Source organism: Chroicocephalus ridibundus, chromosome 1, assembly GCF_963924245.1.
Source record: "Chroicocephalus ridibundus chromosome 1, bChrRid1.1, whole genome shotgun sequence".
Classification (NCBI taxonomy): Eukaryota; Metazoa; Chordata; class Aves; order Charadriiformes; family Laridae; genus Chroicocephalus; species Chroicocephalus ridibundus.
In genome coordinates this window covers 68150418-68166943 of record NC_086284.1, presented here as the reverse complement: position 1 = coordinate 68166943, position 16526 = coordinate 68150418, and the positions used below count along the sequence as shown (strand labels likewise).

Below are 16526 nucleotides of genomic sequence, written 5' to 3'. Positions count from 1 at the left end.
TTGGGCTGCAGCATGTAAGGAAGGGATTTCCAAGTCACAACATGCTGGCGTCTTGTTCTGCAGGAAACACAAACTGCAGATCAGAGTTTTGGACTGTGCACTATGAAACAGATGAATACTGCACCATTGTAATGGTGAAGACTAATAGTCAAAGAAAGAGAGTGTTTGGGACTGGACAAAACCATGGACTTTCTTGAAAAAAATTAGTAAGGAAGAGCACGTTAGTTTTGACTGCATCCAGTGTGGTGGTAGATAATAAATGGATTTGAAATCCTATTAGAAGAGAAGAGCGGTGTAACGTGGCAGTAAGATGAAATGTCTGTGAAACAGTAACGTAAAAGATGCGTTGCAGGCAAATGTTCAAAATGGACAGTCATCAGATTGACAGGTCAATCCGTGTGGGAAGATGTCTGAACTCTACTATGTATCAGTGAAATTTATTTTTGTGCTTCTATAATAGTTTCCTAACTCCCAAGCCAACATAATTTGGTATAGCATCCATAGTGTCCGCACATAGATGGTAAGACCAACAAGAGTATCAGGGGTTCTAGAGTATAGTGCCTGGCAGCTGCAGTCTGGGCTTTTTGCACAACATCCACTTTGCTCCTTAAATCAGTAGGATTCCAAACACAATGTCTTGGCTCAATACCTGGATATAAAATGAATGATGATAAATGAGAATTGTTAAGTGCGCACCTCTGGGAAAAGTCAGGGGAATGTAAATCTTCATAAACCGAAGCGGTTAAAAAGTTAATAGGGTGGTTGGGTATTAACCTTATGAAAAACATGAGTGCCTTCTAGAAACCAATTATTTACTGTTTTAAAATAGCAACAGCTCTTAAACAATGGGTAAGGGTGGAGACTTCTCGGATGAGCAGATTAGTTGCCAGTGAAATTAAGATAATCTCTCCACTTTCTGTATTTCAGTGTTCATACACATTTGGAAGTAAGGAGTTGGCAGATGGTTCTCATGAACTACATCTGGAAATACAAGATGCCAAAATTGAGTGCACGAGTATTACTGGTAAGATTCATGGCCTCAGGGTAGTGGCATGTTGCCCAAAGTTAGTTGAAGGATATAATCATGAGTGATGCAGAACCAGATCAGTATGAGGGGAAACATATATTTCAGATACGGATAAGAATTTCCTTGGGGGAAGGGGGAAGGGGAGAGCATTAGAATTTAAACAGCCATTCCCTTTCTGTGTTAAAATCTGCCTTAAAATCTTTGGGTATATATGAAAATGGACCTTTTCTCTTGTCCTACAGGTGCTACCACTCTTAAAAAAAAAAATTCTCCCTGGAGACCCTCAAACACGTGAGTGTTCACGTAATGTGTTGCTTAAGCCAAAATTGTAGGATACAGGTAGTTTATGATAACCTCAGTGGGTTAAAAATTCCTTTTTTCCAATACCTTCAAATCACAACTTTTTATAAGAAAATAAAATTGAACAAGACCCATGAGCCCATGTATCCTTTTGGAGCAACTAGCATAAATGGACTCAAGAGGGAGAGGGTTAATTTCCAAAACACGTACTATTCTAGTAGAGAAAAGGATTTTGAGTCTTAATTTGCTTAGAGAGACCTGGAAAAAGCAACAGAGCTGTGTGCAGGAGGAAGATAAGAGAGAGATTATCTCCAACGTGACATTCACACTGGGGGGATGGGGGTTTGGGGTTGTGTGCGTTGTGGTGTTTGGATGGGAGTGACCAAGACAGTAACCGTTGTGGTGGTGACCATATTGCTGCAGGTCTGCTGGTTTGCCTGCTGAATGCTCCTCTGAGACAGCATGAAAAAGAGAGATCAGGACTATGCTTTGCTCAAACATGGAAGAAATGGTTCTTTTCTTTCAGAACGAAGCATGGAGGGCTAAAACAGACTTCTGGGTGAAAGGGAGGTACCCCAACATGTCAGGTATTAGAAAAGAGACAAGAAAAGGGAGATGTAAGTACATCTATCCCATTTGTTACTTATAGGGAGAACAAGTGTTGAGCAGCTATTGAAGTTTGAAACCCTCGTCAAACTCTTAGAATGGACAATTCTAAGCTACATACAGCTTTTTTTTCTTGGCACGTGCACGTTTTTTTACTTAACCAAATGTGTGTGCCCATCTAACTGTGTACGTTCACTCTTTTTTAAGTTCCTCCTGCTGGCTGGTGGAGGCAGTTGCTATTCTCCAAATTCTCTCAAATTCTTCATTATCTCCCCATCAGCACATCAGACTGGATGGTGCAGCACTGGTGTGGCTTCCCCTCAAGTACTGTGTGCAGTTTTTGGCCCCGCAATATCAGAAGGATGTGAAAACATTAGAATGTGTCCAAAGGAGGGAAACAAAGATGGTGAGAGGGCTTGAGGGCATGACTTCCGCATGTACTTGGTTTGTTCAGCTTAGAAAAAAGGAGCCTGAGGGGTAACCTCATTGCTGTCTACAGCTGCTTTATGAGAGGAGAGGGAGGTGGTGATCTCTTCCCTCTGGTGATAGGACACGAGAGAATCAGGGGAAGTTCAGATTGCACATTAGAAAAGAGGTCTTAATGGAGAGGGTAGTCAAGCACTGGAACAAGCTCCACAGGGAAGCAGTCATGGCCCCGAGCTTCTTAGCATTCGAGAAGCATGTGGAGAATACTCTTAGGTTTAACTTTTAGGTTGCCCTGACTGGAGTCAGGAGTTGGACTTGATCCCCGTGGGTCCCTTCCAACTCAGGATATTCTATGAGTAGCTCATGTTTTATGTGAGAGAGACTGGGAGTCACCTTTTGTTTAGTGTTACGACAAGGAAAGGAGATCAGAGACCTCAAAAAGAATAAAAAAACCTCAATAGTCTTGAAATGGCTGTAGTGGGACTTAACTAAAGTTAGGTCAGCACTGGTGCTATGATTTACAGAATCTTTTTAATTGCTGCATAGTAAAAGCTTTTTGCTGCAATATCAGGAATTGAACTTTTCTGTGCAGATAGCCGCAAAAGACTGTAAATTGTGTAAATTACAAACATGTCAACTAAATAATCAGCATTAGGAGCAAAACGTCATTTGAAGAAAAATGTTCTCCAAAGGTTTACCTTATGGTTGTCAGAACATTTTAGCTGCCAAGTAAAAGTTCCTGGTATGATGTGTAACTAGAGGACCAAGATAATTTTAAGATAATGAGCAATGTGTCAGGGCAGGAGGTAAAGTTGATCAGCTTTACTCTCATTTTACTGTAAAGCAGTAACGCTGTGGATTTTTGTTTCCTTGTTTTGCTCTTTTCAGAATGGAGAATAGAAGTAACTGAATAGAATGCTTGTTTAGAAAAACAAAATCTCTTCTTTCTAGGCTGGGAAGAAATATGTAAAATGCATTTTAAATGAAGTCCCAGAATTATGTCCAACAGCTGTAAGTGTTTGCAGTGAGTATCTCCAATATACACAGACCAGTACTGCTCAGCAGTAAGATCATCTTGGACTCAAGCCTGTTAATGGTAGAAACGTTGCTCTGGACGCGCCCTACAATGGATGCAGGTTCACTTTCTGAGCAGCTGCTCTAACAAACACCTGGGGAGGCCAGAGGCTGTCAGACAGCCGGGCATTTCCCACGAGGGTGCAGAAGTCCAGGGCCTCCAAGGAAGGTGGATTCCAAGTCATCTACTCTGGGACTTACCTGAGAGGACAGAGAGAAGCCTGACTCATGCTGTAGTACAATCAGCTTTTTTTCCATCTGGACCAGTTCCTTTCAGCACAACGATGCACAGACACTGGTTTTGGACTAAAGTAGTACATAATTTGGATGTTTTAAGAGTCGACACTTAAAAGCCAAGTGAATCCCAAATGTTACCGAGTTGTACCACTGCATCAGTGTTAAGCTTTGTGGTCATGTGCCCAAAATCCCTTAGGAGGTAAGGTATTTCTTTCTGGGCTATAATTTTATCAGAATAAAAGGGAACACACTACCTCTTCATTGGTGGGAATGAACAATTAGACTTCAACCTAATTAATACTAACAACTTTCACTAGCTGTGCAGTTTATAATCACCTTAGAAACCAGCTGCTCAGCACTTCCTAGAATGATACCCTTCTAGGCTAGCTACGTGGTTGGAAGTATTTTCTGAAATAAAAGTCGGCACACCACTTGGTCGTCTTGAACCTTGGTCTTGGACCAGGATTTGTTTTCCTTCTTTTCTGAAACTCGGTGTTTATCAGATTGCCAGATCTAGCTTTCAAATTTGGTTAATGTTTCAGTGCGAAGTATCTTTACAAAATATGTTTAAAATCTCAAGGTAAGTGTTGATGTCCTTTTTGACATTAATTAACATTGGTTTCCTTGTTAGGAACAAGAAGCACCTTAGTTTTTCCCCACATTAAATAAGGAGACTGGATGTTAACAGTTCTTCCTGATGCAATCCGAATAGGGAGCCCCTGCACCTAGCAGGACACTGCATCGTATGTATTTTTAAAAACTTAATGCACCCTTCTTAATGGAAAATAATAATGAAAACAACAACAAACCTTTGGTGGTTTTAAATTGAATGCTACTCCTATTTGTTTCCTTTAAATGGAAAATAAACACTTAAATAATTAAGAGTCGCTGCTTTTAATTTACTGCAGGCTCACCAGTTAAAAAAGAACCGATCACACCCTGTAATTTTCCAATGACCAAATCCAAACCTAGATGGGGGACATGAGGCATCTGATAAACTGGTCTGTATAATAAAATGAGTTAATGACTATATTTGCTTTTTTCCCCCGTCCTGTCACTTCACAGTGTAAGTGAAGCCTTTGAGTAACTAGGATTTTTGCTTTAGCATTTGAATGAAATTAAAATGACAAGACCCGTAAGTATGTGTAATGGAAACATGCAACAACAAAGCCTTATTAGAATGGCCAAATAGTATTTTTAAATTCCTGTTCAGTATCAGCTGAGGAAATGGGAATACACAGAAAACAAACCCCAAAACCTTCAGCCTGTCTCCAGCCTATCTCACTTTGTATTAAAATACCCTTCAGGAAAAGATCTATACAGCAGTATTGCATATATTGCAGAAAAAATATGTAGTCTCATTGTAGAATGTAAACAACAGCTTTCAATTAATTCTACAATTAGTTACAATTTAGTAACTTACTAAAAGAGCATAATTTAAAGAGCTAAAGGAAAACACAAGGTACTCAATTTAGAATACTGTTGAGAAACCACTCTCTGTCCTTGTTTCCTTTAAATAAGTAAACATCTTTTTACATGCAAAATAAAAAGCTGTCTACTTATGAGGTAATTTGTTCCTCTTGCTACCGTGTTCCTCCTGAAATCCAGATGCATCATCACATTGTTTTTTTCAAAACCAGTTTCAATTTAATATTTCTATCCAATTGCAATTTATGCATTTTTTTTCATTGCATGAATAAAAGGAAAACAATCTTCCATATTTACCTTTTCCCCTCAAACTACCTCCTCCGGCAGCTCATTCAGTAGAAACACAAGATTTCTTGCGTACAAAAGGGAGATGGGTACAATACACTTGTATTGTTTGGATAAATATTTCATATAAACACAAAAGCATTACTCTGAAATCTTTATTATGGGAAGTGCAAACCCAATATACGAACAAGGTGCCTAAGCATCCTGCGCAGCCCCAGAGTGGAAGAGGAAGGCACCTGACCTACTCCTCTGACTTGCTTTGTGGAGACTGTCCGGGATACCTCCAGTCTGACGGCCTCCGCGTACCGTACACTCGGTAATGGTTTTGAAATGACAGAAAGTCCCATAGTATTGTACCATCAAATGAAAGAAAATGATGGCATTTCTCGGCACTCAGCCTCTTTCATAAGAGTCTGTGAACACCGCTGCTAACTTAGATAGTAAAGCGCGTTGGTTTGGCCTTTAATTCAGTTTCTTCAAATTGCCAACATTGCAAAAGAAAGGAGAAACAGCTCTGGGTACCCCACACAGCAGAACCGTAAGGAAATACGGATCTTCTCGTGTGCACCTTACGAGTTTGGTTTGGAAAGAACTTTAGCACTTATCCAATCTGCGCAGGAGGAACAAAACTCTCCTGGACTGCTACCAATTTCTATTAGCTTTGCAACAAACCCCACGCACCGCTCATGTTCCAGCTTTCTCTGAATTTCCCTTTTTCTTAGCTTGCTTTTTTAGCTGGCTACGTACACCATCGGAAAAGAAATGTGACTACAAGCATATTCAATGACGGAATCAAACAGTCGTTCCATTTTCTGTTATCTACTTACATTTTATTACAGATTAATATGAAACCATCTCATATTCATACCGGAATTATTTTAATTACTCGTGAGCAAACTTAAACCGGTCTTGAATGTTTATATTTATTGCAAGCAGATTCATGTCTCCTGCTTATATATTCTACATTAAGGATCCAAAATGTGACTGAATATAAACAAGTTGCATTTGGTTATCTACAGAAATAAAAGTTAAAAATAGCACTGAAAAGAAACTTTACAGTAATGTATTCACACACTGACTCTTCAAATCAAATAAATGAAGTGGTATAGGATAATCTAAACATCAGATTTGAAGGCTGATTTATTTTCAAATAAATGCACCTATAATTGTACAATTAAAAGTAAGTGTCAGTATTTGGTGCTGATGACTACAGACATCCTTAATGTGTAATGCACAGATAACTACCCCCCCAGCCCCCGTACAGCAACTTTCGCAGATTCTACTTTACATTAGGTCATGAAAAGCCATTTAAAATGCGATGTGTACGTAGCACAGAATTTATGTCAGAGACAACGCAGATTCAAATTCTGTGAATTTTCATAAGGTAGAAAATTAAAGCTAGAGAGACTGATTTTTTGATTATTCTGCAAAGTAGAATCACGTACTTTTTCACTTTCATAATACTTTCACAAATTTCCATTAAAGCTTTTTTAACAGAGACAGTAGCATGAGCACAATGATCCCACTGGCTTCCAAAAGAAAAGCAGTGCAGTCGCTCAGTTAAGCTAGTTTTTCCTTTTATATTTGCAAGCCAGTTGGGTCAAGACGAACAGGCTAATGCACGCAAGAAAGTGAACTGTAAGCTTCTACGTTAAGTGGCTGAAGAAACAATTATTGTACATGGTAAAACAAAAAAAGATCTTTTGCCACAAGCCACTGCAGGAATATATGAACTTCAGTGGCCAAAAAGCTTCAAATACTTTCTAAGTCTTCACATAGATTTGGTTAGCGCTTACCAGTTTCAAGACATTTACAGAAGCAGTTATGGAGACACTACGCTGTTAAAGCTGCAACGATTTAAACAAGGCAAGTTAGGAAGTTACATAGATTTTTATACTTTTCCACTTTAGTTCTTTTTTATTTTTTTACATACATAAAAATCTGTCTCCTTTCGGTGTCCCATCCATAATGAAACATTCTAATGCATTTTGATCTAACTTCTGCTTTTTTATCTTTGTACTGTTGATCCATTTACAGTGAAACTCCAAGTTCCCACCTCCTGCAGTGGACCAGATTTGCGTGGCAACAGTGCCAGGGACTGAAGCAAAAACACATCAAGTGAAACCGAGGTGATGTTTTGTGTTTTGTCCATTAAACGGTCTATCTTAACAAACAAACAGTACCAACTTTTAAAGGAAAAAGTATTGCTAAATCAAAGCAGAAACTTCCACTTAAATTCAAGCGTTCTTTCTCCTGAGAGATGTTTAACTACAATTTCCCAAGCGCTTCTATCGGTGTATCAGCCTGAATAACACCGTCAGTAATTCCTAAGTGCGGGGCTACGTGAAGTTTGCAATGAACTGCTTCGTTAGGAGGCGGAACGGGAATGCAGCATTTTCAAAAACATCACGCAAAAATCTCCTTATTTAAGGCTAAAAGATGGAACTCAGAAAAGTAAAAAAGCAGGAGGCTTTCTAGAGTAAAAAAGCCAGCAGTAATAGTATAGCACTGAAAGTACAGTGCTCTAATCGCCGCTATCACAAATACCAACAAAACATCAATAGTTCGGGTGAGACTGACAGAGCAATCGACCTAGATTTCTAATTTGACATTCATTAAATTTTAACATTCAGCCACAACTCCAGTCTAAGCTAAATTTAAGTGGCCAAAACTCATAGGTATAAAAAAAGCCTTCAAAACATATACTTAAAAAAAAATAGAAATGGTGTGTTAACAAATGTATGCATAAAACAGATTTATAAATAGCTACAGTATGAAAAATATTTCAGTGCAAAGGCAATTTTAAGATTTCTAAAAAATACATTACAAATAATTTGTTAACTACACACAAGAAATTTGTCACTGCTACTGGTATAAAATTTATACCCATATTAACTTTTTAAAAATATATACACCAGTGTTTTATGTAGGGGACGGTTCTAACTGACCAACATTCATGTCTGCAATGGCAAGTACGTGCACACACACCCACACACATGTGTATGTATTTCAAAATGTTACTGCTATGAGGACATTCTTGGAAACGTAAAAGTGCTACATGTTAAGTGGTCAAAGTAACTTTGTCAGTGGTGCTCACCGTTAAACTTTTTAAAATTCTCATATCTTTGGTATACTAAAAATTTCACAACTCACTTCACAATCTCTGCTCGTCCCAGGGCTTTTTAATAATATTTCACTGTTTGTTTGATGCGAAAATCACTCGGAATATTGTGAGGAACGTTTCTTAGTAAGTCGATTTTTCTTTTATTAAAAATAAATCGATAAGTAAACTATTTTGCCTCTGTTTCCTTTTTTTCTTTTAAACACGAAGAGGGAGATAATTTTTCTCTGCCACGCTAGTCCAATCCAAAGACAGCTAGCAACGTCTTGGACAGGTCTTCCAATAAAGGCCACAGCTCTGGTTCCAAATATTTTGTTTTCACATTGAAATAAATTTTTAGCTAATGTCCTCCCAGAGGTATTTAATGACTATGGTTATTAACCAGTTCTAACCACCAGGCTGAAATTGACTGAAATCGGATTACTCCTTCAGGTATTCCTGCACCCCAAAATAAAACACTGGACTAAAGAAACCAGACAAGGACACAGCTAATAGCTGAATTAGCGCAAGGTAACATAAATGTAGCAGAGAAAACAGAAGCGCAAGTTGGCTGTCATTCTTAAAGCAATTCAAACAGAATCCTTGCAGTCAAACTAGTTTCTACATCAGAGCTACGGTTCAACTCTTAGTAAAGAGCTGCCTGCCACCTCGTGGTTTGCTTGCAAAAGTTAACAGTTGTGTGCGTCCTAATACATCTCCCCAGCCAATTAGCCAGTATTTAACCATACACACACACAAAAAAAAATATCAAAATTAAGAGGGTGAATCCAGGTAGTAAATGACGCTTATGTGGAAAAAAGAGCCTTTCTTCTTTTAAGGAAAAAAAAAATGTGTCAAAAAAGCTTCATATATAATACTTTCTGCTATGCCTATTTTACAATCACGGGGTTAGGACGTGGGAACGCCGGGTAACCTGCACCTTTGACAAATTCACAAAGACCTTTTAGGCAAAATGCTTACATTCGGTTTTTGAGTAGATATTAACATTGACGATATTTACCTATTGAACAGCCAACTTGCCTTCGTATAGCGTGTACATAATTCTACGCAAGGATTGTTTTGCCTATCTTTCTACGGGGGAAAACTAACTGAAAACCAGACATAGCCCTGATTTGGCCACTTACAAGGAAGTGAACATTAGAGAGTGTTTCTTGAAAGCAGATTTGCACAGAGGAAACACCAGTTTGTTCTACAGAAAGAGCAAAGAAAGAAAAAGGACAGAGGAAAATCAGAACCAGCACTCGTTAAATACGCTTTAGGAGACTTTCACTGGAGATAACTGAGGTCATTGCTTCTGGCTGAAAATTAAAACTGTTGATCTCAAAATGTAGGTCACTGACTGAAACTATACAATTCAAGTAACAAAGAAAATGACTAGGGATGACAGAAGCAGTAAATGCACAAAAGTCTTGACACAGGATGAAGAGAATTTTTAGTGCTACCAGTCTCACAGTACCAGACTGTGCGGATTGTTCATTGCTCCAGTAGTTCAAAACATAAAAAGAGGCCTATTGGCCCGGAAGGGTTCATACTTCTAGCTCTTGTTCCTGTTTGTCTGAACATTACCTCAGACAGCAAAAGCCACGTAATAGTTTAATATATTTCTGTGACATGTTTGTTTCCTGAAAAAAGAAATAAACAAAAATACAGTTTTTAAAGGCTTGACTTGGTGTTCTGTCATACAGACGTTTCCAAACCTGACCCACTGTAGCGGTAGCCTGCACTGGAACGGCAATGCTTATTTGAATAGCCAAAGACAGATGGAAGTACTGAATAATCAACGCCTCTCCAGTGCGTAAACATCATTTTTTTAGAATGAGAATTAGACCTTCTTGCTGGGGAATTGCTGCAGTCGCTGCTCCTGTATCTTGGGCTTTTCAGACAGGCAAGAGGTGTGAATTCCGAGATGTGCTCCCGACAGTGCCTCGATGCATTCTGTTAAAAGGAAAAAAAACAAATACACAGTGAATAGATGATTTCGGAGCTAAAAGTCTACAATTGTCTTCTTTCATAGGGCCATTGTGCCCTTGGTATAACAACGCCTTTCACTAGATCACCACTCTGGGTATTGTTTCACGTAAAGGTATAAACCCTCATGTTGTTGAGCAATCAACCACTTTCAGCGTGATTAGTTTTATATTAAGACATACAGAACCAGGCATAATTTCACATATAACCCTAAACCCGATAAGGAGCTCTTTAGAGAAATCTAGATGAGGACACAGAGGACTGCATTCAAGTCGAATTGTTTACAATCGGGTTTATATTTCATTTTGCAATCTCTCCTGGTATGTTTTTTTATCTCTGAACTTTTTTAGCCAGGATTTCCTATGAGGAATTTTAAGACGGAACAGATTCAAGTACTTTGCCCTGTACTTCCAAAGAGAGGGAATTCTTTATGGTCAGTTTGTGCTAATAGATGAAAGTTCTAGAGGTTTAATGCACTTGCTTTGTACTTTTAAGCAGCATCTGATTTTGGACTTGCTTAGGTTACATGTAGCACCTGTACAGGCAATTTATACTACATATCACAATGCTATCTTGGTCTAATTGTCCATTAAAGTTTATCTGTACCACAGAATAACTCCATACTCTGGCAGAATCAGCACTTCCACTCAGGAAATTCTCAGGACTACAGTAACACCATGGTTGCATGACAAGACCCTGGAACGTGGGCACAAACTGAAAGACCACCAGGACAGCACCTTCCCTAATGAGTTTATCTAATTCTTCTCACTGAATGCACATATAATTTCCAGGTATAGAGGTATGGCGGTTATGTGACTTTATTTAAGATATAAATGCATTATAAGCATGATTCAAATCAATGTTATCAATCATTCTCTCCATAAATGCTATATAAACCAGTCAATCCTCTGTTTTTAATCACCCCCTTCCTCCTACCCTGTGTTAACACCACAGTAGCAAAAGGGACAAAATCACAAAATAAATATTAACGATGTAGTGTATAGAAGTTTGGCTGAGATTTAATATTACACTTTTAATGCCAATCACAAGCTTCAAACACTACTCTTGCATAACCAAGAGCAATCAGAAAGCTCTGTTACAACAGTTACTCTTGGAAAAGGCAGTGAACTGTACCAAACTGCTCACTAACAGTGAGGCCTGGGTTCTTTTAAACACACATATAGACCAAATACCAACATTAATACAGAAAAAAATGTAGATATTCAGGTAAAAGATTAGCGGACTTTGTTTTGCAAATATCAGAGGAAGTAGTCATACACTTTATTGTAACTATTTTTCCTGTTCTTCCAGCTAGAAAGTGAAGCGTTTAGTTACCATATGTATTTCTAAAAATAAAATCATGTTTTTTCTACATGTATCTCCAAGGCAAGTGCTTTCAATCTGCCATGCTTGAAGATACTCAAGAAAGTAGGGGTTTTCTACTACTACTTGTCTAGCAGTCAGGAAAAGTGAATTGAAAGCACCCCTCCACCACCTTGAAGCCCTACAGCCCACAGCAGCTCATTACATTGCAGGTGTCCTCCTTCACCTGTTGGTACTTGGCACCTTCACTTAGTTCTTCAGGTGCTGCTTTTGGGGTCAGGAGAGCATGATGAAAAGGGCAAGCAGATGATGTAAAGCAGAGAACTTCATTCTGCTGCCCTGATGTTTGGAGGATTTAGGAGCTCACCACTCATGCTGCTGTCTCAGGTGTTTGGCAAGGCTGCCACGCTCCTCTCTTGATCCCAGGCAGGGATGCAGCGATGCACTTATCCATACAGAGCACGTTGCTCTAGTAGATGCTGCCAGATACACAGCCCCAGTCTCCCAACCCAAGGTCCTACTCACAAGTAACTCGCTTCCTTGTGTATGGTTCTCTTCCTCTCTTACTGTCTGCATTTGGTCTACGTGTGTATTCAAGAGCAGGAGAGATGATGGATAAACTGCTAGCGTGTGAGAATTACTGCCGACTTTATGTATTGTACACCCTGGTGCCACGTGAGTACACTCTGCAATAATGACTGCAGTTCTCATAGAAGAAACGTCACACAACACCTATACATAACACAGTGTATTTATAGGACTCTGAGTATATTGATTCATTGTTTTGCCTTCCACGAGTAAGTGTTTGAGACAAAAAGATCTTACCTGTGGCATGGAACATCTCTTGCAAAAACTAGTCTCTCCGAGTAAAGCAGAATGATTTTGTATCAATATTAGTAAAGTACATCAAAAACTCTGGAGGAAACAGTTGATTTGTAAATAGCACAGTTCACCAATAGAAATTAATCCAAACTGGCAACACGTACAGTACTGTTACCTAGCTTTGATCTAATTATGGCTCGGAAGCTGAAAGAATTCCTTCAAGAAGTCGCCCATCGCTGTTCGCCAGTGCATTTAGGGCTGTTTTATGTCTCATACTCTTCTGCAAGGATGAGGAAAAACAGTGAGACTCTTGCTGAATATGAAAGGGAAAGGTGAACGAGTGGTACCATTTGGTACAATGTAACTATTGTAGCAAAGTCCTGTAAAAGTGAGGGATTTTCCGATAGGTTTAAAAAGGAAAGGTTATCCAGTGCAAAACAAGGTTTCTATTTCTTGATCCTGAGACTAAATCCTTTCAGCCACTCTGAGGACGTTTTTAATTCCATTTCAAACTCTGTTAAAAATACTTAATTACTCTCAAAAGCACTTAACTGTACCGTGACCGAGTACCATGGGCTGTGTGCCTTTACCCTCTGACAACAACCTGTACTGAATGGGAGAGGTCCTCCTGAGAAGACGAGGTCAGATCGATTCCAAATTAAGGAGCGGCCGTCCCGCTTCACTACTCCCCAGAACAACCGGCACGCTGAAGGGAGCGCTGCACCGGGAGGCGAAGGGGCCAGTGCTGATGAAGGCTGATTTACAACTTAGCCATTACACCACAGGGAGAGAGGGCAGGGCAGTTACCACGGTAACTTTTTCCAGGGGATTCAAATATTGCAACAGCAAGATCCATTTCTTTGTTTCCCACAGAAGAGGAGCCCGACACATGAGAAAGGCAACAGTTTGCTGGCGACCGGTTTTTTTACGAGCCCTGCGCAGTTGCTGAACAGCAGCTAAGCCCATTGAGGAAGAGAAGAATGACGAATCCCCAGAGAGGCTCCCCCAGGCAGAAGTACCACTCTGGGTTTCCCCAAGCGCAGCAAAGGGTAGAGGTCTCGTAACGTGGCTGATGGGCCCATCGTGTGACTGAAGTGAAAGTGAAGTAAACAAAAATGATCATTCAGAAGCAAAGTGAAAAGGAAAATTTTTCTTAAAAAGGAATGAAAGCACAGAAGTTATTTACAGCTCAGAATCTAAACACCTGGTATTTCAGCTGCAAAATATTTGGGATTGCTGAAACACGATCAAAGTGACAATTATAAAAATGAAAAGAGGATAATTTAAAGTGAATTCATATTTTCCTTAACAGAGCTGCTGAGCTTCTGCTATTGATGAAAAAAGAATAAAGAAAAAGAAAACATAATCAATTAACGTAGATTGGATATAGTAAAAAAATACCCTATTGCTTTTTAAAAATAGAGGCTGAAAGAAACGCCACAGCTGCGTAATTTCCAGTTAAAGCACAAAATTCAGCTTCTTTCATTGAGCCAAAGAGTCACTGGGACTGCATGTATGAGAGACATGAGCAGATTTTGTCCGACATTACTAAAAGACAACAGATTCCTCCAAAGCTTTTGCAGAATTAGTGTTTTAGCCCAAGACAGACAAGAGTTCATACGTGTGTGTATAAATATACATGCATATATATATACTTGTATGTACATATATGTATGTGTATACACACGTAAGTATTTGTGTGTGCATGTATATATCTCGCGCTCTCTCTCTCTCTCTATATATATGTATATCACTGAAAAGTTCTCTCAAACAAAACAGAACTACATCTGTAATGTGTAAAAACCTCTCCAATGATAATGATGGTAAACAATCACCCACCGCACACTGGAATGACTCTCAAATAATTGAAAAACTCAGAAGCATAAGAATTGCTTCAAAGGCTTTATGTGATCTTACTGCCTGAGCAGGCCTAACGTAGTAACCTGTGAGGTGGCTGCTGGTCCTATGTTAATCTTGTCAACCGTTCCAGAAGCCCCTTATTAGAAAGAAAGCAATATAGCTTGTAGGAATGCAGTAAGTTTAAAAATAATTGCTTACAAGCTCAGTTCAAACCAATCCTAAGGCACTTAAAGGCCAATTTTAGCCAGAATTTTCAATAGTGAAAAAAACTTTGTGTATTTTCCCTATGACTTACGTAATTACAGTAATTTTTATTGACTATATATTTTTGAGGGGGGGAAAGAAAGAGGGAATGTATATTTTATCTTAACCAGTTAAGAAATAAAGATATGAATCTGCAATGGAAACCAACAGTCTCCTAATACTAAGTCAAAACCAGTTTTCTTGCAGAAAAGGAAGCTAAGATTAACTAGCTTTTCTTTTACTTCTATATTATATTAAATGCCATATACTTCTGGATGTTGAGCTGTTTTCTTTCTAGAAAGAGCACAGAATTCCACAGAATATAAGGAAAGCTCAGTTTCAAAATGCATGCTGGAAATAACTTATTTAATTAAAAGCTGCATTTTCTTCTGTCACAGAAGAGCAGATATACTAATGTATTCCAAAGATCACTTAAATGGCTTCCAGTACCACATTTTCTGTATTCTGCTCGTAACATCAGCATAATCAGAATTATCACTTCTTTGCGTGTTAACTATTCCATTTACTAAGGTACAATGCAAGCATGCCATGCATTCACCTACAGACAGACCCATGATTAAAATGGGGATCTAGGAATCCTAGATTCTTGAGGAAGAAACACTATGTAAAATTCAGTAACAACAGTGACAAAAAATGATAGTGATAGTGACGGATTGTGACAACAACTCATACAATGTTTGAGATAAAAAAACAGGAGGAAAAAACTATACTAAAAAGTATTCTTCCGAATATAGTTGACGTGAATCAGAAATGGAGATAATGAGTACAGTAAATAACTTCTGATAAATTTTTTACTGTCCTTTGAATGAAATGGCCAAGCATGCAGAAAGGCAGAAAAAAGTCACCTTTTGTTCCATTAGAAACTTAGACTGCTTGAAGTCTGAGAAAGCATAAAGATGGTGGACTGCTCAACAGAAAGGCACTGATGTTTAGTCTGATTTCCCCAGAAGATTGTAGGAAGGAACCGTGCACATCATTTATGTTTAAAGCAAGGTAGCAGTTATTTAGACAAAGCACATTGGAAGACAGGAAGAAACAAAGAGAGGGAAGAAGAAACACAAGGGATATATCTGGTTAAAAGTCAAAGATTTTCTGCTAAACATTAAAAAATGAATATTGCCAGTGTTAAGCCCAAAGTTTGCTTTACAATTGATTCATTTTCCAGCACTAACATACAACGTCTGTAAGAAATGCTGTAATACCTTTGTTTGAGGCTTTTGTTTGTTAGCTTGTTTCTCTGCATTAACCCATCCTCAGTCTCTCTCTTTACACTTTTAAATCAAGCATGCAGAACCTAGACTGAGATCAACTTCTTCCACAAGTAGCACATACAGCAAAAGAGACATCTACATTCAAGATATCGAAATAGAAAACCACTAAATGCTGATCTACCTGGGAATGCTTTTCTGATATTCTTTATTCTGTCCTGTCCTCATGAAGTGGGGCATTTTCACAACTGTACATTCAAGGAATACAAAACAATGGCAAGGGGTTTTACTTTGCAGATATGAAAGACGACTTTTTTACCTTTGCCAGAAGGGAAATTTTACTTTCCTTGGAAATAATGTTCCTTTATTCCTTTCCTCTTAATGCAAAGTATCCTCTCAAATAAACATCAAAATGCTAACTAATCCCTACAAACACAGTCACTGGTAACTCATTAATATATGAAAGTTTGTTGGGATCAAAAATACAGGTAAAATTTTCTCCTGGGGCTGGTTTGATGGCCCCAGAGTAGTACCATGCATCCCACAGAACCTGACTTCCCTTTCAGCCTCATCAGAG

At 38.7% G+C, this 16526-nt stretch overlaps 1 protein-coding gene across 5 annotated transcripts in view; it reads right to left on the bottom strand.

Moving 5' to 3' along the window:
• Window positions 1-5593: 5593 nt before the first annotated feature.
• The window catches only part of ATP11A (ATPase phospholipid transporting 11A), a 123814-nt gene continuing 112881 nt past the window's right edge, over window positions 5594-16526 (bottom strand). For 2 of the 5 annotated variants that reach the window (XM_063337917.1, XM_063337935.1), the window contains 2 exons: window positions 15587-15675; window positions 10320-10439 (listed from right to left, as the gene is read on the bottom strand). In XM_063337917.1, coding sequence (XP_063193987.1) covers window positions 15598-15675 — 78 coding nt within the window. In that variant the 3' untranslated portion in view covers window positions 10320-10439; window positions 15587-15597. Of the gene's footprint in view, window positions 10440-12781; window positions 12898-15586; window positions 15676-16526 lie in introns of all 5 variants that reach the window. The other 3 variants (XM_063337900.1, XM_063337908.1, XM_063337926.1) reach the window with 2 other exon arrangements.